This window comes from Cuculus canorus, chromosome 1 (assembly GCF_017976375.1).
Source record: "Cuculus canorus isolate bCucCan1 chromosome 1, bCucCan1.pri, whole genome shotgun sequence".
Classification (NCBI taxonomy): domain Eukaryota; kingdom Metazoa; phylum Chordata; class Aves; order Cuculiformes; family Cuculidae; genus Cuculus; species Cuculus canorus.
Genome location: NC_071401.1, coordinates 89,422,846 through 89,448,320, shown reverse-complemented (window position 1 = coordinate 89,448,320; position 25,475 = coordinate 89,422,846). Strand labels below are relative to the sequence as shown.

The 25,475-nt window shown below is 39.7% G+C and overlaps 1 protein-coding gene across 2 annotated transcripts in view; it reads left to right on the top strand.

The window, feature by feature from the left end:
- MED14 (mediator complex subunit 14) overlaps positions 1–20,329 on the top strand; it is a 38,615-nt gene extending 18,286 nt beyond the window's left edge. Inside the window, exons 12-31 of one of the 2 annotated variants that reach the window (XM_009558837.2) lie at positions 171–249; positions 2,412–2,571; positions 2,940–3,134; positions 3,706–3,840; positions 4,260–4,336; positions 6,103–6,263; positions 6,533–6,679; positions 6,767–6,858; positions 7,970–8,122; positions 8,341–8,610; positions 9,864–10,019; positions 10,572–10,683; positions 11,314–11,445; positions 12,523–12,705; positions 13,374–13,609; positions 14,304–14,483; positions 14,679–14,786; positions 14,904–15,029; positions 15,645–15,834; positions 19,451–20,323. In XM_009558837.2, the coding sequence (XP_009557132.2) occupies positions 171–249; positions 2,412–2,571; positions 2,940–3,134; positions 3,706–3,840; positions 4,260–4,336; positions 6,103–6,263; positions 6,533–6,679; positions 6,767–6,858; positions 7,970–8,122; positions 8,341–8,610; positions 9,864–10,019; positions 10,572–10,683; positions 11,314–11,445; positions 12,523–12,705; positions 13,374–13,609; positions 14,304–14,483; positions 14,679–14,786; positions 14,904–15,029; positions 15,645–15,834; positions 19,451–19,524 (2,966 nt within the window). In that variant the 3' untranslated portion in view covers positions 19,525–20,323. Of the gene's footprint in view, positions 1–170; positions 250–2,411; positions 2,572–2,939; positions 3,135–3,705; positions 3,841–4,259; positions 4,337–6,102; positions 6,264–6,532; positions 6,680–6,766; positions 6,859–7,969; positions 8,123–8,340; positions 8,611–9,863; positions 10,020–10,571; positions 10,684–11,313; positions 11,446–12,522; positions 12,706–13,373; positions 13,610–14,303; positions 14,484–14,678; positions 14,787–14,903; positions 15,030–15,644; positions 15,835–19,450 lie in introns of both variants that reach the window. The other variant, XM_054058734.1, reaches the window with a different exon arrangement.
- Positions 20,330–25,475: the final 5,146 nt, after the last annotated feature.

Sequence of the window (25,475 nt, the reverse complement as noted above, 5' to 3'; positions counted from 1 at the left end):
CCTTTCGCATAAAAAGTTGGACCAGACGATCTTTTGAGGTCCCTTCCAACCCGGGCTGTTATATGGTTCTGTGATTGTTTGTTAAAATCTATAAGACTCTTTCTTAAATGGTTAACGTTTTGTTTGAAGAGCCGGTCTCAAGACCATTCACTCACTTCTTGTTCTTGTAGATCAACTGACACTCGATGACATAGAGAAGTCTGTTAATGATGATATGAAGCGTATCATTCCTTGGCTCCAACAACTCAAGTAAGACACTAGAATGATTCACTTAGTTTGCATAGAATAAATGACCATATTTGTATTTTGGATGATCACGCTTGCATGGCTGTGTGTCTTATTACAGAGGGGAATATACTTTCCTCCTGTTTGTCATGGTTTTAACTCCAGCTGACAACTAAGAACACACAGTCACTCTCTCTCTCTCCTCTTCCCTGGTGGGATGGAGGGAATTGAGAAGAAAGGAGAACTTGTGGATTGAGATGAAGACAGTTTAATAGGACAACAAAGGAAGCAATAATAATAATAATATAGAATATACGAAAGAAGTGATGCGCAATGAATTGCTGACCAACCGATTGCTGATACCCAGCCTATCCCCAGGCAGTGAACCTCAGATGACTTTCTGTTTATATATTTGAGCATCACCTCATGTACTATCAAACAGCAATTTGGCCAGCTTGGGTCAGCTGTCTGCCTGTGATCCCTCTCAGCTTCGTGTACATCTGCTCACTAGCAGAGCATGGGAAACTGAAAAAGTCCTTGATTTCTTAGCAGCAACTAAAAACATCGGTGTATTATCAACAGTCTTCTCTGTTGAAGAAAATTAGCTCTGTCGCAGCTGAGTATAAGCATTACCTGGCAACAACTAAAACCCAAAACACGCAGCAGCTACTGGGCAGAAAATTAACTCTATCCCAGCCGAAACCAGGGCACTGTTTTAAGCTATTTTGAGTATTTGCCGTGTTCTGTAAATGGGTGGAGGAAATTCTGCATTTGCTTGGAGTTGATTCCATAGTCCTCCTTCAGTCTACCTCCTCACGCATAGCCTCATGCATTGCTGTGCACATGCTCTGCATGAAGTTTTTTCACTTTAAGTCAGTAGCAGATCACATGCTTCCAGAAGATCTCTGTTTGTGTTCATGTTCATTTTCTACCTCCTTTTTTCCACTCTGTTTGTACAGCTGAACTCTGCTTGTTCCTCATCAAGAATGATCTCCCTGTTCACAATAGAGGGAAAAGCATGAAGTGGCTTAAAATGATTTAAATAATATCTGTGTATCGTCTAATAGTTCAGTGCCTGCTGGTTTAAACCTGTAATCTTTGTTCCATAAAGCCTTGAGATTTAGGCTCCCTTAAGAGTTTGTAGCAAATAATACAAATAAGAGTTTGCATTTGCATGAACACCAAGTTCCACTGGCTCTATTGCTTTGGAAATTCCCAGTGCTCTGAGCTAATTGCAGGGTGAAACCTCTGTTTAAGAAGTGTTGCTTCTAAAAGAAGCATGATGACACATCAAGCACTGGCACCCTGGAGAAACTAATCAACCTCCCTTTGTTATATAAATGCTGTACTCAAGATAATGGCTTGGGCAGTGCTGCAGTTTTTGAGGAAGCTAGGCATTTCCATGAAACATCTTTTAGGACAGCTATGTCAAATGTGTATCTATAAGAATAAATGTGGTGTGTTGTGGTGGAGAGATGCTGAGCACCCACATCTTCCACTGCTGTTTTCAGTGGAAGTTTGGCTGAAAAAAACAAGCCATGCATTTCTGAGCCACTTTCAAGCATAGCTAGACTTTCTGGCCTTGCCACTATAGCCAAAGTGGGTTGGAACGGAACAAGTTTAATTTTGAACGTGAAATTAAATTTGGTGTCTTGCATGTGGTTCTTCATGTCCAAACCTATTCAGGGGAATTATTTTGTTTATGACATAATCCAAAGTGACATTAATCCAACTTTGGTGGCTTTTTTTTTTTACTGTATTGCTTACCAGCATATGGAAGCAAAGATTTTCTGTTCTATACCAAAAAGTAATCAAAGATTACATAGTGCAAAATAACTGTAATCTGCCTGTTTTTTAATTTGTCCCTTCTTTTTTATATTGTAATTATGTGTTGTGATGTATAAAAATAGATTTATGTATTCCTTCAGCTGATAATTTTAGGGCTTTTCTTCTTAATTTAACACCTGTCTGTTACTCCAGCTTAAGACAATGTGTAAAGATAACAATAAGAAAATGTAAAATTATTAATTTTTTCGTGTGATTTTCTGTGTATAACTTGTGCAGCAATGATAGATGTTGACTTAGAATATGACTGACTCTTCATTTGACACTAACACTCTAAACAGCAGTATACTGTAATAATTTAAAACAGTCTCAGGGCACTAATACCTTTATTTTAATGCAAGGTTCTGGCTTGGACAGCAGCGTTGCAAGCAGTCTATAAAGCATCTGCCTACAGTGAGCAGTGAAACTCTTCAACTAGCTAATTATGCTAGCCATCCAGTGGGAAACCTTTCAAAACATAAATTGTTTATCAAACTCACTCGCCTTCCACAGTACTACATTGTAAGTAACTGAATGCTTCTGTCTTTTGCTCCCAGGCATGGATATTCCAGTCAGCTTGTACTGTTAACTATAAGGTTAGGAACAAAGTTGATGTAATCCTCAACTCTCCTCTTCCTCCCTTCTCTCAGTCAGTGCATTTGTTAAGCATAGAGAGGAGGAGACCTAAAAGTTTATTACTCGTCAGCCTTTCACTTCTCTTTGTTTCCTGGAAGTTCCTAGTCTTCCTTCCCTTCTTGGATCCCTTTCCTAGCCACAGTATTAATATCTTAAAAAATATTAATGCCTTTTCTTTTGGGGGCAGAGGGAGAGATAGGAACTGATATTCTTAGCTTGAGGGTTTTCTCAATTGTTGTTTTGTTTAAATATAGGTTGTAGAGATGTTTGATGTTCCTGGCAACCCCACAGAACTAGAGTATAAGTACCATTTTCTCTCTGTGAGTTACGCTGAAGGAGATGACAGCCCTGCTACTGCACTTTTACTACAGCAGTTCAAACCAAACATTGAAGAATTGGTTCTAGACACAAAAAGTGGGAAACAAATGAAAAGTGGTGTCAAGCGTAAGGTATGTGCTTCAGAAGCCATTGGGCTAGTTATAGGGTGTGAAATCTAACACTTGTTTTGCACAGCAATACCAGCTTTAGTACAATTGTTTCAAAAGTTTGTTTAGCTGACCTTTTACTGCTGTTGCAGCTTGGTTCTCTGGACTGCTTCCCTAGGGAGATGTTGGCAAACTATTTTGTAACAGTTATCTTTTAATTTATGGCAGGCCTTCTCAGCTGTTCTAAAGAGCACTGTGCTGAGACAGCTAGAGTGGATTGTATACGCGGAGCAGTGGTATCTGTGTGATATTCTTTGTGCTGTGTTAGGTGTAGTCTTTGAAAGACTTGCAGGGACTGATAGAGTTACTTCTCAGGGTCAGGCTGACATGGCTTAGTGATATGTAATGCCGTTTTAGAGATGAAAATGAGTATAAAACTGAATTGCTTCAGTGCTGAAGTGGACCAGATCGTTTTGGAGGTCTGTACTCGGGGTTAGATTAATTTAAAATGTGAATAAGTTAGATTATTCTCCAACATCTTTTCAAAATGTTTGTTTGAAATACGTAAGTAAATTTGCCTTTATTTTAATTCTAGTTATCTGATGATCCATGTTCTGTGGAACCTAAGAAACCAAAACGGTCAGGAGAAATGTGTGCCTTCAACAAAGTGCTAGCTCATGTTGTAGCCATGTGTGATACGAATATGCCATTTATAGGGCTTCGTATGGAGGTATGTATTAAGAAATAGTTTGTTTTCTTCTTCTGTACTACTCCTAATTCTCTTGTCCAGATGCGACTGTGCAGCAAACTTGTGGTTATGTGTTCACTGTCCTTCCTCTGCCAGCTGAGGAATGAGTGACGGATGTTCTACCCTGGGTTGCTTTTGTCTTGTAGCTGGTTCTCTGACACTAAGCACTGCAAAAGCTTTAAAAGTTGAGGGAAAAGGGAAAATGAGAGCATGAAAGACACACTTGTGGGAGAGGGTGGGAAACAACTTTATACGAGATTTGCATAGACGGTTTTTTGGCTTTGCAGTGCTTGATGATGTGAAACATCTGTCACCCTAGGGGAAAAAAAAATAATTGAAAAAGTTACAGTTATTTTGCCTGACTTTTTGCTTGGGATAACATTTTTCTTTTTCATTCCTAGTTATCCAATATGGACATTCCTCACCAAGGAGTACAAGTAGAAGGAGATGGCTTCAGCCATGCAATACGTTTATTAAAGTAAGAGGATATACTCTTGTGCTTCAGTTTATTACTGTACATACATTTAAGAGGAAAAAAAGGATTGTTTGGAAAGTAACACTAAATATATCGTAATGGAGAGGATTTTGGGGTTTGGGTTTTTTGATTGTGGGTTTTTTTTTTTAGTTCTGGATCTTTTTAGTTTTCTGCATCTTGCACTCTCATGTGAGGCAGTGCTGGAAAAGGAGGACAATGAAAGTAGACAGAGCCAACTATAATATGTTTCGTTCATTAGCCTGAAGTGGGAAGCTCGGAAACAATTTGACAGTCCTCAGTCCTAAAATCCAGGCAGTGCTAAGGAAGATGTGGTAATGATTCATGAGCTTATAATCACAATTTTAGATCAGATCAGAGGCCTACGTACTCCATATGGTATTTGACTATTACCAGTATGTGATACTGCAGAGGAAGATGCAAGGAGTCAAGAAAAGACAATGGCATGATAGAAAAATTTGTAGAAGAAGCATACGAGAATCATACAATAGTTTAAGAGTGGAGGTCATCTGGTCCAACCTTTCTCTCAAAGCATGGCTGATCTACTGTGTTCTCCAATCTCTAGGACTTTTTGTGCCTGCCCTGGGCACAGCGATCTCAAAAGCTGACTAGCAGTCGCTTGATTGCCTGGCTAATAGAACCCAGGGTCAACATCTGTCATTGCTGCAAAGGCACGCTGCTGACTCCTTTTCAGTCTATCTGCTGGGCCCCCAAGTTCAGTCAGTCCCCACCTTGTGCTGTTGCTTGAGATTATTTAGGTCGAAGTGCAGAACTTTGCATTTGTTTTCTTTGAACTTCATGAGGTTCCTGTTAACTCATTGCTCCAGCTAGCTGAAGTATGTCTGAACCTTGAGGAATGCCACAATTATCCAGCCTCTAACTGGACATGGAACTGTTGACCACAGTACTTTCTACCTGGCAATCCATCCAGTTTTTCACACTTCTTGGACCTTCTTCAAGCCTCACCAGTTAAACTTTGAATTGTGTTACGAAGTAAAACATCTTCTACCAGTTTAAGAGATTTTAAACAAACCCAAACCCAGGACACCTTCTAGAGTAAAACCTTCTTAACTTCTTCTATGCTGCAGAAATATGCAGTGATAAAAGGCATCAGTCTCTAAATGCTTCAGGACCTACATGTTTAACGTTGCTAATGAGCAGAGAAGTACTGAGAACTTATGACCTGAAAGGTGGTACATGAAATGTCTGGATAGACTGTCAAGGGATTTGAAAAAGTTTGGCATGTTTTTACTTAAGCTTGATTTAGCCTGTCCCCTGAGCTCAATTCTCACATTGGGATATGAATAAATTAGTGCATACTGAGGTAACTGCCAGGTTGTTCATTGCATTTAGAGTGAGCTTGTTCTAGAAGGCAAGCTGATTTAGGAATTCAGGTTGCCACAGAACTTACTGGTTTTACCTTTTTTGGCTTGTTTCACTGTATAAAAGCTTTAGATCAGTGTGCTTTTATTTTCACCAGGAGATTAGGGCATTCAACAGATCCCTGAAAGGTTTTTGATTTGCAAGTGTTGAATCCATATAAAAATTGGTCTGAACTCTTGATAACACACTTATTACAGTCCTTGAAGAGGAACAGGATGTATCACTGTGCAGTCCAGCTGTCTTTGCTGCTGATTTGTTCATTCCTTCATGTCCAGAGTGGGCAGTCCTTCAAGAAATGTTAAAAGGTAGTACTTTTAGTCTTAGTACTGTACTGTGTATAATTGAGATCCTTTTTTCTTCATGAATAGAATTCCTCCCTGTAAAGGTGTAAACGAGGAAACACAGAAGGCTCTGGACCGATCTCTTCTTGATTGCACTTTCCGATTACAAGGTAGAAATAATCGCACGTGGGTGGCTGAGCTGGTGTTTGCAAACTGTCCACTTAATAGCACTTCATCTAGGGAGCAAGGTGAGTTTTATTTAGGAAGACTGATAAATTTTGTTTCTTTGTGTTTTACATTGTCTGTTCCAGTAGTTCTAATGTTTTGGTGCTACTGGACAACTCTTAAGATTGCTAATAAACCACAGTGCACATGAATCAAATTTTTGACTGTTGACTTGATGCAATTTTATTATTTAAATATGCTTCCTGGTCACTTGCCATGGTTCACTCAGTCTGTAAACCGCAGTTTAAGAAACACTAGTTTAATCAGTATTTACCACGTCCTAACACTGCAGGACCAACCCGTCATGTTTACCTGACATATGAAAACCAGTTATCTGAACCAGTTGGAGGTCGCAAAGTTGTTGAGATGTTCCTTAATGACTGGAGCAGTATTGCTCGGCTGTATGAATGTGTCCTGGAGTTTGCACGAACCTTACCAGGTACAGAAATAATCTCGTTTTCATTAAAATGATGAATTTACAGATGAGTATGGTTTTCTCACTCTCTTTTACTTCCTCTCTTCAAAGACATACCCAATCACTTAAACGTTTTTTCAGAAGTTCGTATCTACAATTACCGAAAACTTATCCTTTGCTATGGAACTACCAAGGGAAGCTCAGTAAGTAATTCCTTAGCACACTTAAAATGTATGTTTGAAAACAGAATGGGTAGACTTAAAGTTCTCAGAATTTTGCTACAAAATATTTGCTTGTATTGCATTATTGTGGTGTTAATATTGATGAGTGTAGAAAAGACAGAGATAGAGGATGTCAGATTACTAATTTACTAAGCTACTAGATGTTCAGAATTTGTGTAAGATGCTTCAAATTATGGGAAGGATAGTTTAGTGTTTCTGCTTGATGAAAGCTGGTATGGCAGCCTTTTGGTAAGTGTTGCTACTGGTCGCTGTTGTATACTGGGATATACGCATATCCGTAAGCAGTGTGCTTAATGCTGCCTTAGAAGAAAGAACTCTAACAAAGATTTAAGTGTAGTACCAGGCCTTTAAATGAGGTAATGCTGAATTATTTTGTAGCAGTGCTGTTCCCTCGTTCAGAACTCTAGCTTACTCTTTAGTATTTGAATTTACAGCTTATTAATTACTTTGGTAACTGTGTACTTGTTCACACCCTTGCATTTAATGCAAGGTAGAAGAGGAAGTAAGTGCACATTTATTACAGAGTAAGGATGCATTTTTCTGTGCAACCTGTGCAAAGCAGCTGATGCACTTGAAATTTCCTTCTGGAAGGTTTTTGTGTTCATGTTCTATGCTGAATTTTTAAAGAGTATTTCTGTCTGCATTTTAGTGGGACAAGCAATAAGTAGCAGGATTAGCAGTGTGGATTTTGGATGTCACTTCCTTTCATATTAGCATGTCCGGTTCTCAGTTTTGCGTGATGTGACTGAGAAAACCAGTCCACCTCCAGTAACTCATTAATCAGTTCTCTGTAGCTTGAATGCCCAAAGCTTAGTTTTTTCTAGCTCACCTTTGGCAGAAGTGGCTTTTGTTCTTTCTGATTGACTTGCTAAAGTAATACCCCAGTTTTGCGGTTGCCAGCAATCCCACTAGCTAAATGGATTGCTAAAGCTAAGAGCACGCAACAACTTTTGAGGGAGGTGAGTTAGGAATCTATTTAGGTTTGATGAAAAATGGCAGCAGACCAGCTTTCTTGTTATAACCTTATAGTTGCTCTAGTTTTCAAGATCATTTTATGTTCTTGACATTGCAGATCAGCATTCAATGGAACTCCTTACTCCAGAAGTTCCACATTTCACTGGGAACTGTTGGCCCAAACTCCGGTTGCAGTAATTGTCACAACACAATTCTGCATCAGCTCCAGGAGATGTTTAATAAAACACCAAATGTGGTGCAGTTGTTACAGGTAATGTTTTAAAATCTCTCAAGAAAAGTGCAGGCTAATTAAAAGCTGAATTCTGATTAAACTGTTCTCTTCAAAATTACATGGGTATGTTGTGATTGTTTATGGATCTCATTGGCAGAAGGTGGCTTGGGGAAGATTGTACCCACCCTGTGCCCAATTTTCCCTGACCTTTAGTTAAAGGTAGGCCACTTCATCTCTCAGTATCTGTTCTCTTTCAGGTTTTGTTTGATACTCAGGCTCCATTAAATGCCATCAACAAACTTCCAACTGTGCCCATGCTGGGTCTGACTCAACGCACCAACACTGCCTATCAGTGCTTCTCAATTCTACCGCAGTCACCCACGCATATCAGGCTGGCTTTTAGGAATATGTACTGCATTGACATCTACTGCCGGAGTCGTGGTGTTGTAGCCATACGTGATGGAGCGTACAGTCTCTTTGACAACAGCAAAATAGTTGAAGGTTTTTACCCTGCGCCTGGATTAAAGGTGACCATTTCTGTGTTTTCTGGCATGTTGTAAATAAGGGAGCTTCTAACTTTAAGCATGGGTCTGATGTGAAGAGTTTTGTGAAACTTTGTGAAAAGCTACAATCCTTCCAAAATTCTGAGCACAGAAGGAATTTTTTAAGTACATTTGTTAATTATTTTGAATTAAAACACTTCCTTTAAGAAAAGTAGTATCAGGTGTTGGGGGAGGGTTCTTGTCTATGCAATAAAGTAACATAAAGGCTACTTCAGGTATCCATTTGTTAAAACTTGGTGAAGCTTTGTGGCCAGGCTAGTTGTTATTCTCTTGGATTAACAGCAACTGCTCCTCACAAACTGTGTTGTGTGGCCGGACAGCGCTCATACATTGCAGGTGAGGAAATGCTCTACATCAGATGATTGTAGAGAGAAAGTTGTCTTTTAAAACAGTTTCCATCAGTGTGTGGCAAGAGCCTTCTGAATAGGGTGCTGAAAAAAAATCTGCTCATAATCTGACAGAATACCTTAGCTGGGGGCAGCTTGTACCAGTGCTGGTTATACTTAGCTATTGGAAAGAGGCCCCCATTGTGAAACAACAGTTTGCTAATTTTGTCTTCTGACAGTTGCAACTGAACACTGATTGTCTAGCACTGCATTTAGCTGATCCTAAATATGTACCACTTTACAAATTCGAAATGAAAAGCTAATGGGAAGAGATAGGGAACTGTACATACAAGTGGAAAAGTATAAGAGAATGAAGTTGTGAAGGTAGAGAAGGAACTAATTCAAGAGGGTTGGCAGATTCCTCTGGGTACAAAGAAATACTATGGAGGAGGTGATCTGGGCAGTTGTAGTTGTGATACAATGGCCCAGTAGGTTCTGTATACTGATGACTTGTTCTGAAACAGGTATTTCCAGGTGTAGGCTTTTCCTTATTTTTAAGGAAAAAAAAAATATGGTATTTTAATTAACTAGAGATAGTTCATGTTAATGAAGAAAGTTTCCTGCTTGTGATGATGCAAGACCCCTTTTTTTAGAATAAAAAGGAGATTAAGCTCAGTTTATGAATTGATGCATTTTGCAAACTATTCATAGTGTGTGTAATGAATGTCACTAGTAGTTAGGTCTAAAGATCTGCCTGTTTCTTACGTGCTGTAGCCAATAGAGATAGTATTAGAAATGAATTAGAATTAGAATGAGCACAGCAAATACTGTGCTCATTCATGTAATAACATCTAAATGAGGAAACTGCTAACGAAACTGATTTTTCCACAGACGTTCCTGAACATGTTTGTTGACAGCAATCAGGATGCACGAAGACGATCTGTAAATGAAGATGATAACCCACCTTCTCCTATTGGAGGAGACATGATGGATTCTTTAATATCACAGCTTCAACCCCAGCAGCCACCACAGCAACCACAACAACAGGTACCCTCCAGGCAAAATAAGAAATGTTTATTGTCTTCCGTGTCTGTAGGTTTTTAAAAACTTAGGTTCTAAAATGTTCAGCAGTAAAAAATAGAAAGGGAGACTCTAAGACTGTTCTGTTGTGGAATTCCCCATGGGGAAAAACGTATTAATTTATTTTGCCATTTCTCATTCCAGTGTAAATAGCCCATAGCATACAAACAGCAGCTTTGGAAGGTCACGTGAGACTGGCTGCCTTAGAAGCAAAGGGCTGAGAGAGGAAAAGCACCTGTTTAAGATAAAAGATGGGAGGGGGAGCTCAGGAGGTCAGGAGGCAGATAAAAAGGAGTGAGGTGCAGAGGTATTATGTCTTGAGGAAAAAACATAAAAAGTCTCTGAAAAAAGACAGTGGTAACTCACTGAACAGGGTATTACAAGGAATCAAATAACTATGTTGATAGACCTATCAGACTTCATAGGTGGGAACTAAACTCATTAGTGTTCTCCTGCACATAGTTATGTTTTTTCACAAAATGATCAAAGGTTTTTATTGTCCCTTGTTCACAATTTCAGCCATTTGCAAAACAGACAGGAGCATCGGGAGCGTATCCTCTTACTTCACCACCCACCTCCTATCACAATACAGTCACGCCATCTCCGTCTATGATGCACACGCAGTCACCAGGTAAGATGGCTGAGTTTGTGTGCTAATCATGTGCTGGAAATAGGCACACAGCTCTTCTTGTGTGTGCATGCTTTTTGAGCTGTGTTTCGCTCCAAGGTAACCAAGAGAGTGCACCTTATACTGTGGAAAAGTAGCAAAGCAAAGTCCTACCACACGTGCTTTGGAAAGTACATTTTTAAGATAAAAAAAAAAAGCATTTGATGAAACTGTCATCTTTAGCTGTGTAGTATTTGGGACCATTTCATTTTTATGGCTTACAACTTGCTCAGATCAAAACCTGTTAATTTTAAATACCTGCTTTTTCAGAAAAGCTTTTCATCACCAAAGCTCTGCTTCCTTCCAGCTATTACAGTGCAATAGCTGAAAATACTTAAATTGGGGAAGGCCTGGGTGGAGAGAAATGCCATTGTTCAAGTCAAATATCTTCGAAAGTTTCTTTTGTGCGGTGAATCAATCTGGAAAACATAATGCTCAAAGGTACAAAATGCAGCTCTTTGAGTGCAAAAACAAACTCTCATTAATCTTGTTTGCTGTGTCCCTAAAGAGGAGATAGAGCTGTAGAAATTGATAGAAAAAAATAACAGGAAAATGGGAACTGTGTATGTTGAGTCATATGATGTCTTTGATTAGGAGCTTTACATGCTGCAAGCTCACCTAGCGGAGCTTTAAGGGCGCCATCACCAGCATCCTTTGGTCCAACTCCTTCACCTTCCTCTCTTGGAATCACAATGGGACAAACAGCTAACTTTGCCAGCCCACATGGTGAGTTCTTTACCGGCAGGCGTGTGTATGTAGTGATAGGGAGAGTGCATTTGCTTCTTAAAATTAAGTCTTCTGGAGCTTCTTCAGCTACTTAAGCCAATTACAAAACATGAATTTTTCTCAATTAACTGTTTTCATACACATGGTGTAACTTTTAACAGTTGTCAAAAGTAGCTGCATGGCACATTGAGGTGTTCCTAACATTTTAAAAATGGACTATCAATCACTCTTTCCTGTTTACTAATGTGGGGAAATTCCATGTGGTCTTGTAGCAGAACAATGGCTGCAGCTTTTAATGAGCATTGTCTCTTGTTAGATTGGTTAATGTGTTTCCACTGCTTACGTTTCCTGGAAAAATACCTGGAGCGGGTTAGGAATTCAAATATTTGCAATTTGAAAACATTGTCAGAATCTTGCTGGTTTGACATATATATATACACACAAGCAACATGCCTTTTGGTTGTTTCCTTTAGTAAATTTTTTCCTTTATTAAGTTTTTTCTTTGGAAAGCTGCCAAAACAATAGTATTTTTGTAATTGCAGGGCATTGGAAACTGTTCCGTAGATCACAATAAACAGTTCAGATTATCATTTTAGCACACCAATTTAACTGTCAAGATGAACAAAGTGAGGTAGATATACAACAGGCTGTTTAAGAAGCTTGTTCTGATCAGTCTTTGTAGCAGAGTACAAAAAAAAAAGATACTTTGCAGAGGTGACTGCAAGTGCTGAATAGATAAGGAATGGTCTAACTGAGGCTTTCATTTGCTAAGGAGCAGTAGAAGTGCAAGTCTGTAGGCAACAGCTCTCTTTAGTTTTGATGCTGTTATGTGTTAAACGTGCTGATTTGTTTTCACTTTTGTTTTTATTTTACTTTTTAAAAAATACAACCAGAAAACTCTCAAATCTGTGTCTCGATTTCCCCCTGCCTTATGTTTTTATATGGTAGTAAAATATAGTCTAAAAGCTTGCAGACCCTGTCATGCTTTACAGATTTTTATAAGCCTTTTTTAGATCTCTAGATTAGAAAACCTCGCACTTTTAAAAAAAAATAACAACCATCTTGTAACATCTGTAGGTACTGTAGACCCAAGCTCACCATACACCATGATGTCACCCAGTCAGCGTGCAGGGAACTGGCCAGGATCTCCCCAGGTCTCTGGTCCATCACCAGCAGCACGAATGCCTGGAATGTCACCAGCCAACCCTTCCCTTCACTCACCTATCCCAGATGCCTCTCATTCCCCACGAGCTGGAACAAGTAGGTTTCTTTATCAGTGTTATGACTGTGAAACACTCATTTTTAACATTTCTAGTTCTGTTCTTTTTGGGAGTTTGGTGTGTCAGCCTACCAGTCCTCACTGTGCTTGTGCAATAAAGGATCTCAGAAAATGAAGACTTTATTCTGTCTTTATTCAAGTCTTCTGTAACAAATTGCAAAACAAGTTAAATCAGACAGCGTAAACTTCAGCAGGCCAGATCCCTCTTATTGCACTACAGGTATTAGTCTTAAACTGTAGAACTCTGTGGCTGAGAGAAAATTCTTCAAGTGAAGGCAATGATAGGCATATTTGCCTACCCAAATACTAACTTTTCACATCATGGGGTTGTAATGCTGCTCTTGCATGGCTGATTTAACCATCTTTACATTTCATTGAGTTTGTTGTACAAACCTGATATCTGCTGGCATGCTGCAGAAAGAGGAAAAAGGAGTAGGATTTTAGTGCTACTGAGACACTTTGCATGGGTGGAGGGTGAATATTCTAATTATTTTTTGTTGTCTATCACTACGCAGCCAAATTTTTAAATAAGAACAGTTAAGCTTTGGTCAAGAGAACTTGTTGCTTGTGTAGCAACAACAAATAAAGTGAACACATATGTTTCAGTTTAGATCCTTCCTTACTGCAAGTACTTTTTCCATATCAATAGGTTCCCAAGCAATGCCGACTAGCATGCCTCCACCTCGTAAACTACCTCAGCGGTCTTGGGCTGCATCTATACCTACAATCCTTACCCACAGTGCCTTGAATATTTTGCTGTTGCCCTCTCCTACCCCTGGGCTTGTGCCGGGACTCGCTGGCAGCTATCTGTGCTCCCCACTTGAGCGATTCCTTGGATCGGTTATTATGAGGAGGCATCTTCAGAGGATTATACAGCAGGAGACGGTATGGTTTAGGTTGTTTTAATATTGACCTGCAAGTATGACTTTACAACTTTTCTTTTTCATGCTTCTGTACTTCATGTCTTTCAAATCAGGCACAAACTGAAATGCTTTAAATGTAATAAGTGTTTGCTGTTGGACTCGTGATACACTTCTGAACGTTGCCATCTGAAATGTCAAAATTTTGAGAAAATTTAGAGAAAGTGTATAATTCCCCTTTGTTTTGCACACAAATTATGAATGGAAAAACAGTTTGATCAGGTAGAATATAATAACTGATCTGATAGCAAGACTATGACCAAATTTTCTGATGCCATGACTTCTGTGAGTTTAGCATGTTTGTTGGGAGTTTACTGGAACAGCCACAGAGTCCCTGTGGATGCCACTGCTTGGCAGGGGTGACCAAGAAATTAGTTACCAGTTCACAATAACTGAACTATTCAGTCATTAATGTTGCTTTAAGGTTTGGGACAGACAGTGTCCACCTCTTCACTTTTTTGGCATTGATTCAGTGACAGAGAAAGAAGACAAATCTTGCATAAGCTTAATTCTCAAGGCAATGTTACCTGTATGTAAGTGTCACTGTGTTTCTTTCTGGAAAGAGGTCAGATTGATCACTAGAGTCTTGGGAGTGAATGCATGTGTGCTCATGCTATTTAATGAATAACTGATTGAATGTGATACTTCTTTTTATGCAGCTACAGTTAATAAACTCCAATGAACCAGGTGTAATTATGTTTAAGACGGAGGCACTGAAGTGCAGAGTTGCTCTCAATCCCAAAACCAACCAGACCTTGCAACTGAAAGTAACACCTGAAAATACAGGACAGTGGAAATCGGAGGAGTTACAAGTTTTGGAGAAGTTCTTTGAAACAAGAGTATGTACTCGAATCATTAATGTTTAAATTTATATGCATTGCTTTTAATCTCTGTTGGTGTTTTAAGTTGTTGCACTGACTTTGCTTGGCACACGTAAGGGCTACAAAACATAAGAAGCTGTCCGTGTTGGGATACTTTATTAAATGATATAGCTGTTTTGTAAATTGGCAGCACTAAATAGTGTCTGTCTTTAGGTTGCAGGACCACCTTTTAAAGCGAACACCCTAATAGCCTTCACAAAATTACTAGGGGCTCCGACGCACATCCTCAGGGACTGCGTACACATCATGAAACTTGAGTTGGTAAGTAAACCATTCTGTTGAGTTCACCCAACTTCAGTTACAATTTTTTTTTTTTAAATGTGTGTCACTAACATGAGACGTTTGCTGTTTTTTCTCTGTGATGCTCTTTCTAAACAGTTCCCTGATCAGGCAAGTCAGCTGAAATGGAATGTGCAGTTTTGTTTAACAATTCCTCCTAGTGCACCACCAATTGCACCTCCAGGAACACCTGCTGTTGTGCTGAAATCCAAAATGTTGTTTTTTGTAAGTAAAGCTATCTGTTTTAAAATGTTGTGGGCTGCATGTCTTTGAAATCATCACCAGTTAGTAGCAAAACATAAGCATGCTGTATCTGGCAGCCATAATAACTAAAAATGTTCTGCCATTTGGAAGCCTAGATTTGCATGCATCTCTTCTGTAGTAGACTCAGATAGTATTCGTGTTCTCACTCCTGTAAAAATATATTTGTGTTCTGTGTCCTTGGAGACATGTAGACAATGTATCCTAAAGCTCAGTTCCCTCTGAGCTGTGTGTATCCTCAAATGCTCAGCTTCTGGGGCCTTTGTTCTTCTTTGAGGCACTAACCACCTAGATTAAGCGATACACACATTAGTGGTGCTGGGAGAGGATAGCAGGAATGAGATGTTTAGGACAAATCTGTATTGGTCTTGTCTCTGAAGCAATGCTCACTGTAGGGTGCTTTTGACAATAAAATCGTCTACACCTGACAGATAACTTCTGCTTTACAGAATTGATGTCTGAAAACTGATGGGGTGGGAGTGCATGCTGTCTGTAGGTCTAGAATGTTTAACAGTATTGAAAGTTGCACTGAAGGTAGATGGTCATTCAGTTTAACACACTTTTTTGTTCTTCCTGCAGCTTCAGCTAACACAGAAAACGACAGTCCCACAGGAAGCTGTTAGTATTATTGTTCCAATTATTTATGATATGGCTTCGGGTACAACGCAACAGGCTGACATTCCCAGGCAGCAGAACTCTTCTGTTGCTGCTCCAATGATGGTTAGCAATATTCTAAAGAGGTTTGCTGAACTGAATTCACCACGACCAGGTACTGTACATGTCCAATAGATATATTCTCTTCACCCAGACTTCTGTGACAAATCTCCAGTGTAAAACTAAATATCTCTTAATTCTGGTTTCTGTCATACTTCTCTAGTGATTATAAACTCCTGGTGCGACTGCCAGTGCATAAATTAATAGCAAGTACTGGCAGCACAGCAGACATTTACGCCAGAAAGTTACACTGATGATTCAGGCTGGATTTTGCTCTTCTTCCAGAGTGATAGAACACACCTCTTGTTGGCCCAACTGTTGCTGCACAAAACCAAAGTAGGAGTCATACTTTTTCAGAAATGGGCCCAGAATGAGTCACAAAAAATAAGCTATGGTCAAGTGTCAGTTTACATGGATATTTATGAAGTTATGGAGATTAACGGTAGAACATAAAGGGATGTTAAAATAGTTATCAGAACTTGTCCATGTGCTGTGAATGTTTAAGAAGTAATTGGAGTGATTGTATGCTCCTTTGTCAGTGTGCATACTAACAAAGGTGCATACGATTCTGCCTACCAAACGTGCTGTGAAGTGCTTGAGCTAGATAGGTTGTTCTGAATGTTCATCGACCTGTAGGTAGTGCACTGTGAGCAACGTCGTGCTTTGCTTTCTCTCTTGTTTGTCATGCTTTTTATTTATTTTTTTTAATATCTGAAACATGGAACAACAGTCGCAGGTTCTTTGGGCAGCATGTTGTCTGTAAGCAGTGGTTTGGGGTTCTAGTGACACAGATGGCTCATAAGGACAATAACTTTTAGTTCTGCTGTAGTTATTACATACTGAAGAACAAAGCCTTTTTGCAGTAACCCAGTGAATAGATTGAAGTTGTGAATCCAGAGATTGAATTCTACTTCTCTAATGTATAATTATTCATCTCGTTGTGATACGGTAATTTGAACTGTGCTCAATGGTTTATTTTGATTGCTAGAACATGAGCAATGTTTATTTAAATTGATGTGGGTATGCGTACATTTCTGAAAATTGTGATGAGATTAAATTAACATGCACATTCTGTTTAACATATAGTAATAGTGTAGGTAAATAGGAGAGAGGATAGCCTTGAGGTCATGTGGGATTACCTCTTAAGAGTTCTGTATGAGGAACAGAACTGTTGTTTGTAGAGCACTTTTTATTTAAGATACGTTAACTTAACTTCAGATGTTTCTTTCGGAAGGTGCTTCCGCACTGAGTTCCCCTAGTGTGGGGAAGGGGAGATACTTGTTTTGCTGTTTGTTACTGTGCTAAATTGTGTTTTCAAGTAAACCCTCCACAAAATACCGCCACATAGGGAGTAATTGTCAAAGCTGCTCTTGAGTATCCGAGGTGAGAAGTCTGATGATCATTAGATAAATCAGGATAGACAATTTTTGTTCATCACACAAGTTTTGAAGTAGTTTGGGAGAAAGGTACAGGAAGCAGAGTATAAACAGGGAAAAAAACACATATAATAAGAGCTGGTGACCCTAAGCAGGACCTTATCCAGGCAAAGAAGAATGCAGCTAACTGAGCAGAGGACATTTCTAATAGTCCTTCCTCTGACTTCTGAAAGAAAGAATGAGACTGTATGGATTTAGGTAGATTTCCACCACCACCCAGCCAAAGTCAAATCTTCCCTGAGTACACTTAAAACTGTGATTTCCTGTGTTCTTATTGTCAAAACTTTTTATATCTGATAAAAGAGAACAAGATACCTTCATTTCTTTGCTATTGAAAGGTGATATGAGAGCCAACAGATCAAAGTAGACTAGTAGTTGGGAGACTTCTTTTAGTATGGCAGTACATGGGAGATCCCAGATGCGTATCCTTTTTCTTATGGTGCTATTGTGCTGTTCCTAGGGTTTTCCTACCTTACTGACTCTTCTCCTGCACTAGTTGCAATTTGCTTGGTTAAGTGAATTTTTCACTGTTTCAGTCAGAACCAGGGCTTCCCTTCATGCACGTTTGATACTACTGGCACTTTCATTGTAACCCGTAATCAGTGTTGCCTCATTTTGGCTGTATCTTTTTTACCTTTCTCTCCTTGTGAGAAAGTATTTTGTATTCAGCTTAATTTTCCTCTTAATAAAATGTTAGTGCCTGAAAAGTAAGTTCTTTTGGAAGAGTTTTCTTTTCAGATCTGGGGGCAAACACATCCTGTTGTGTTTAACAGTAAAACATTGACTCATTGTGAGAACACTGGCTTTCTGAGGTCACTTTACCTATGCCTCCATGGGAAAAAAAAAGATTTCATTTTTGGGAAGTAATTACATGAACTGAGGTGGAATCAATGCCCTGGAATAATAGGGTTGAACTTGAGCTGTAAGTCTAAAACCTGCATTATGTAGAGGACATCAGTCTGCTAAGGAAAAAAAAGTCCCTACAGATGCTAGAGGTGACCCTTAGAGGGGGAGCTCAAGGGACTCGTGATACTTCTTAAAGAACTTCACGACTGAGCATTCAAAAAATGTCTTGTTTTCAGTGGTGCAGGGGATGATATTCAGCCCAGATTTGGAGCTTTGATATGATAATGCCCAGTGGTGCAGGGGATGATATTCAGCCCAGATTTGGAGCTTTGATATGATAATGCCTTACCCAAAATAATCTTGGGAATCCTTAGTTTGGCAGTTAGGATTAATGCAACCAAACAGGCTCTGCTCTTATCTCTCTGCTCATGCTATTGCTCCTTCAGCAACAAAATTCGATGTCTTCTAATTGATGTTTCTCGAAATATGCAGGAAAAATTCAGCCTGCAGTGATTGGGGTACAATAGTGGCTGATAATTATATTCTCTTATCAGGAAACAGTAGATGAAAGTCACAGCTGCCTAATATTTCACCTTTTCTTGTTCTAATTACACTGTCTTGGTTGTATTTGTTTTAGCTTTCTTAAGCTGTTTCAGAATGTGTGTGTATATTTTGTCAAAAAATGCCAGTATTCAAAACTTGAGACAGCTGTGGCTGATTTTTCCTCTCTATCTTAGATCTCAACTGTTTGAAACAGAAGTCCATTTGCTCTGTATTTTATTTTGCAGTTGGGATATCAAGGGTGAAGCCAGAGCAATTCAGTTGAAAGAAACAGATTTCTGACTTTTGCCCAGTCAAAAATAAAAATTTCCAAATTTTGGAAACAATTAAAAATGTTTCCAAAACTGGGCTTATGACAAAAAACATATCCTGGCTGTTTCAGACTTGAATCTTTTAAAATGTTTCATTTCTGCTCTTAATCAATACAAATAGAACTTGACAAATGTTTTTTCTTTTGTAAGATGTAGTGCTTTTAATTAATAACATACAGAAAAATTCCTATTGCCATGCCGCTTATGTTAAATTCTAGTATAGATTCAATCTGACGTTGAAAAGCAATTAAAAGTTAAGAGCTTCTTGCAATTTCATGCCCAACAAGAGTGGTCCTGCTGGGAAAGCCGGAGCTATTTCAGTTAAAATCATTACAAATCCTGACGTTCTTGGAGGTCACTGGGATTTGTGAGTCGTGCTCACGTGTATCATCAGCCCCGTACAGAGCAGTAGCTATGCCAGCGTGGTGGGAGTTGGCATAGCGCGCTGCCTCGCGAGGTTGTTAGATGAAGGCCTGTCTGTGGCGTGATGCTAACCTGTCTCTTTTCCCTGTTCCAGGTGAATGCACAATATTTGCAGCCGTTCGTGATTTGATGGTTAATCTTACGCTGCCCCCTGGTGGGCGTCCGTAGACACTTTTAAAAGAAGGCTGAAAGTGAGACAAAACAGCAAAAAAAAAAGATATATATATATAAAATAAAGCCTTCGGTTAAAAGAGGACATTTTAATTTTACCCTTTTTTAAGAGCTAACTATAATAAACTGGCAAACTTTCAGGGATGCACTTTCATCAAATGAGTATCACCACGACTTTTGTATAGTGCTGTTGTATAGTGTGTTTTAATGGGAGACACTTCAGACTAGGTAATAGATTGAAGTATCAGCTTGCTGGTAATAGATTTAATATTCTGTTTTATACTATAAAGATTATGAAAATGCCAAACTTGTTTGTTTTTCTGTTTTTCTTATGTTTTGGTGTAATAGTCTTTTTTTAAGGCAGGTCTGTCATTTTTGAATACTGTAAAACTGTGACAAACTTTATATTGAAGCTGTATTTTAATATGACTGCTTTGAATCCTTAAACAATTTATTTGGGCTTGTTGTAAACATGTCCCCAAAAAGCAATATTTAATAAACTGGATTAAAAAATCTTAAACTCTATGTTGTATAATCTTAAACTTTATTCCTCTCCACTAGAGCCACTGGCCGGATCACAGAATAGTTTAGGTTGGAAAAGACCTTTAATATCATCAAGCCCAACTGCAAACCTAACACAGCCAAGCCCACCATTACACCATGTCCTAAGCACCACATCTACAGGTCTTTTAAACACCTCCAGGGATGGTGACTCAACTACTTCGTTGGGCAGCCTGTTCCAACGTTTGTCCTTGTGTATTTACACTTACTTGGCTACTTCTGTATGTGGGTTTGTTTACAAACACACGCTGCTAACTTTAGAAAAAAACCAAAGCCTTATTTATTTATTCTGTGGGTTTGATTTGTCCTTAGTCATAGGAAAACAAAGTTTGTTTATTTTCTTGGCTGTATAAATAACCCGTAATTGCTTAAAACAATGCTTCATTTCTTATAGTCATGAAGAACTACATGAAGAACTACATCTTTCCTGTCCCAAAAGCAAAGTTCAGTGGGAGAAAGGACCTTTTTTTTCATCTTTCACATAGTTTGTAGTTACAGGTACCTCTGTAGTTAATAGACTCGTCTTCATCTTCTTGCAAAGGCAGGTGAGGAAGAAGCTTGAACTGTGTACCATGACACTGGAGAGGCTGATCCAAAAAAGCTGATTCAGAACAGAAGCAGCCTCACATTTCTTGAATTAGATGGATATAGATAACTTTGTCAGTGATGAGTGAAGGTTCTTGTAATTGAATAAAATTTCCATCCTTAGGAATTACTCTGCCATTTAACCATTTGTCCTCATGGATAAGTAGTCTCAATTTTTTTATTGAGCTCAAGTTGGTGTCCTGACTTCCTACAAGAGCAGCTTTGTGCTGCTCTGCCTTGCTGCCTTTGCAGAGCTCTGTTACTTTATGTGGTAATACTTTGTTCCATCAGAATATTTTTGTCTATTTGTGCTATTCCAGTGCTTCCAGGAGATGCAGATTATAAAGAACTTTTTGAAGGACAAAGTGCAGAGGCTACAATGCTTGGAAAAATAGAAATGTGATAAACCCCATGTTTTAACAGACTGGGGAGGAAGAGTTTAAGGAATTAAAAAATGATGCTAAGAATGTAAGTGTACTTGTTTTCTAGCTAAGGTTATGTCGCATGTTACAGGGAAATTCATAAAGGAATTTGGCAGGTGATAGGATTTAAGGACTTCTGCTTTCTAGACTTGTTTTTGTTCTCTGCCAAGTAGTTAATTTAGGCTATAGTAACCAATGACTCTTACACAGTGCTGGAATTGATAGCAGCTGGGACTTGTTTTACCACTGCCAACAATCTTAACAGTTCAGCAGCTGTGGAATTTGCTAAGAATCAGGTCTGTAGTGTGGATATGGCCAAACATGGGGATGGAAGGAAGAAATTAAGGTGATTCCTGTGTGGATGATCTAGGAACCTCTGGGATTAAGAGAAAAAAAAAAAAAGGAGGGGAAAAAAAGCGAGAGCAGAGTAGGAACTAAAATGCAGAATGGTTGGTTGTGATGTTTAAGTCTAGGCTGTTCATTCAGACAAGGAAGTCGGTCTCATGATAATGATCACGACTCCTTTGCAACATGTCAGAAGCTGCTTTCCCAAGCAAGGTTTCTAGGATAGAGCGGTTTGCTTGACAGCTCCTTGCTAGGAGCACAGGAGGCTCTGGCTCTGCACTGATATGGCAGGGAAGAGTCTTTGAGGGAGTGCTGCCCAGAAACAAATTCTAAAGTTTTGCACTTTCCGCAGCTGTTTGGCCAAGTTGCTTCTTGGAAGAGTGGTGGGGAAGTATGAGGAAGCAGCAGTGGGCTGGGCTGCCTGTGCCCAGCAGCGTGGAACCCTGCAAGGGCCACAGGCAGTCTGTGTCCCTGCGTTCCCCGAAAGCCAGGAAAGAAGATGGAGGGGGCTGGTGACCACAGGCTTGGCACGTGTCCTGCAGTGTCAGCAGCTGCCTGCAGGAGATAGAATTTCTTTTAGTTTTGTGCATGACTCCTTCTGTATTTGCTTTAGTACTGACTCTCCCATTCCCCTGGATAAAAACGAGTAGTTCGGGGACAGAGGCAAAATTCAAGTGGCCTCTGTGCTGCAGGTTGCCACTGAGGCCGTTATGCTTTGATGCTACTATTTGTGTCCCAGTATGTTTATTTTTCTGATTCACTTGTGCTTTTTTTTTGGTATATTTATTTTGTTTATCTCCAAAAGTAACACACATCAAAGCCACTTTCTGGTCATCAGCATCACCTTTGGGATGTTAGTGGTACAGGCACAATTTTCCTGCAGGTGTTTTTACAGGACATCTTTTTAGGTGGATTTATTCCTTATAAATCCTCATCTTTGCAAAATATTGAGCATTTTTTTTAAAAAAAAAATCTCCTTTAAAGGATGGAAAGAATGTAAAAATATTTCTACTGTTTAATACAAGTAATGTTTTTAGTAGGGAAGGAAACGTCTTCCAACAATGTTTTATTTGTAAAGACCAATATATCTGTGTCTGCATGTGTGCACACGTGTGCTCATGCACAAAAGAGCTCATGACCAATTCATATGTGGAGAGTGCTTATCTTAGTTTTTGCTTTTCCAGTTACACCTTCTCACCCCATCCATTCCTCTGCATGACTGACAGTTGATTGCCCTTCCTTTTTCTAGCACAACCTTTCAGGGTACCCAGAACTACTCTGACTTATTTCCCTTGGAAATGAGACCACATTCAGGCGTGAAACAGAGCCTCGCTGCTCCCGAATAGAGGCTCCAGCCTCTCTGCTGCAGCACCTCCCATATGAGGACAGGCTGAGAGAGTTGGGGTTGTTCAGACTGGAGAAGAGAAGGCTCCAAGGAGATTTTACAAGAAAGCTGGGGAGGGACTGTGCATAAAGGCTTGTGGTGATAGGATGAGGAATAATGGGCATAAACAGGAGAGGGGCAGATTTAGACTAGGCATAAGGAGGAATTTCTTCACGATGAGAGCAGTGAGGCACTGGCACAGGTTGCCCAGGGAAGCTGTGGATGCCCCATCCCTGGAGGTGTTCAAGGCCAGGTTGGATGGGACCTGATCTAGTGGGAGATGTCCCTGCCTATGGCAGGGGAGTTGAAACTGGATGATCGTTAAGGTCTCTTCCAACCCAAATCATTCTATGAATGTATGTGTATAACTACTTAATGATTTCCAGAGAGCAGAGCTGCACGTTCATCACTGTGGCTTAGGTTCTACTAACTCACCCATTTGCAGAGCTGCTGACTTTCAGGGGGTTGGCTGCTCCGGTCAGAAGTGCTCCAGCAGCTGTGGAGGTGGCAGCTCAGCTATGGTGAGCACTGGCAGTGGAGTCTCGCTGCCTCCTCTTGGCTCTATCAGCTAGCTGAAACATTTGAGGTAGGTCAATTGAAACTAATTGGTTCCACTAGTTTTATGTTGGGGTGGTTTTTCCCCCTCTTTTCTTGCTGCAGCAGAGACTAAGAGTGACAGAAATAGATTCTTAGGAGTTCAGAGCTGTCTGATCACTTAAACATCTTTTTCTTTCTGAGCTGATGCTGTACATTAGTCAAGACTTTGATTGATGACCTACTGTAGGATGTAGTTAGAGCTCCCGTTTAGCTCTGCTGTGTTCCAAATGCTGTAATTGATTACAGGGGCATTGCGACAGACTTCCTTGGGCCATGGCATTTTAAGGAAGTACATAAAATAAGGGGGCTGAGCAGGTCCGTAGGTAGGCAGCACTGAAGTCTTTCAAGTTAGTGACCTTTCAGTGCTGGCATAAGATACAACCTAAATTACTTAGAATTTATCCTAGCCACACTGCTTCTATCGCCGTTGCCTAATGAAAAGCATATGCTCACTGGATTAAGGGCATGTAAATTAGTCATCATAAATTCATGCACTGGAGCATAATTAAAGTGGAATCTGACTGCCTTTATAAAAACATTTAGTGCAATCATGAATTTTGTTTCCCTTATGAAGCATTCTACATGTTTTATGATGTGTATTCACGCCAAGAACTTAGCTATTTATTTTTGATGATATTGGGTGACATCAATGGCATTAGTAGAATTGATTGCCAGTCCTTTAATATGAAGCTGTTCTTCAGCAACAGAAGAATCTCTTTAATCTCTGACAGCACACTGGCAAAGTAAGTCCCTAGTTAAGGATGGGATTTATATTCTAAAACCTGTCCTCAACCACTCTTGCGTACAGACAGTTTAACATGCCTTTTCGACCTATTGTAGAAAAGAACTCCTGATAATTTTCTTGTAGACATCTATCAGAATCTCTGCAGTTTCAGGGCACTTCCTGGTGTTAGACAGCCTTTCAGCAGCCCCATCTCCTGCCTGTCATAAACACCATCTGTAGGAGTTGATTTTCCAGCAGTTCAGGCAGGAGAGTGCACTGGAGCAGGCTGTTTGGATGCATGGCTTCATGCCATCCATCAGTTTCTGCTCTGTTTATTTGAAAAGAATGTGTTCACCTGGGCTTTCTGTACCCTGTACCTCATCATTGGTCAGGCAGGACACACGTAACACAAGCCTGAGTAGAAAGAACAGCAGTGATTTCACAGCAGCTGCATTGTGCCAGGGCACAAGTCTCTGAGAAGTATGGAAATGTTTTATCTGCTAGTGCTCCAGTGACTACAGGAGATGTGTCCTTCCCAAAAAAAGAACTCAAGTTGAGTGACCCGAATTTGTCACTAGACCAAGAGCTTGCAGTCATTTACACTAAGACCAAAGACTTGTCTGGGAGTGGTCCCAGCTCAGAGACCTGCGGTGGTCGCCAGCAGCTGGAGAGGGTTTAGGAGCAGTGGTGGTGCTGGTGTCTGTACTAACCCTATAGGAAAGGAGTTGTTGGGAGTCTTTGCTCTCTGATCCAGTGACACACCACATACCAGCCCTGCTCCTCCAGGAATAACAGCTTCTCTGTACACCGGCTAACTTTCACTCATTTCTCTTCCATCCATCGCATTGGCAGCTGCAGAAGCCTTTTGTGTTAGGTTGGTGCAAAAATAATTGCTGGTTTTGTCATTGTAAACTACATTTATTATTTTTTTTTTATTAAATCTTTATTTAACTGTGTTCATGTTGTGTATACCATTTTAAAGCCCAAAATTCGCTCTACTTATTTACACTAGTGGTTTTCTCACTTTTCATTCTTTTTTATATTCTGCTGTCAAATTAAAGATGGGGAAAAAGCAAATTGAAGCAATTTTGTTGTATGAATTCAAAAGGGGACATAAAGCAGTAAAACTGCTAGCAATATCAACACAGCATTTGGCCAGGGCTGGTAAATGAACATACAGCTTGGCATTGGCTCCAAAAACTGAATACAGAAATGACAGCGTTGAAGGGTCACGGACGTCCTTCTGCATTAGATGACAACCAGTTGAAGGCCATCATTGAAGCAGTCCCACACAAAACAACTCAAGAGGCTGCAGAAGAACTAAATGTTG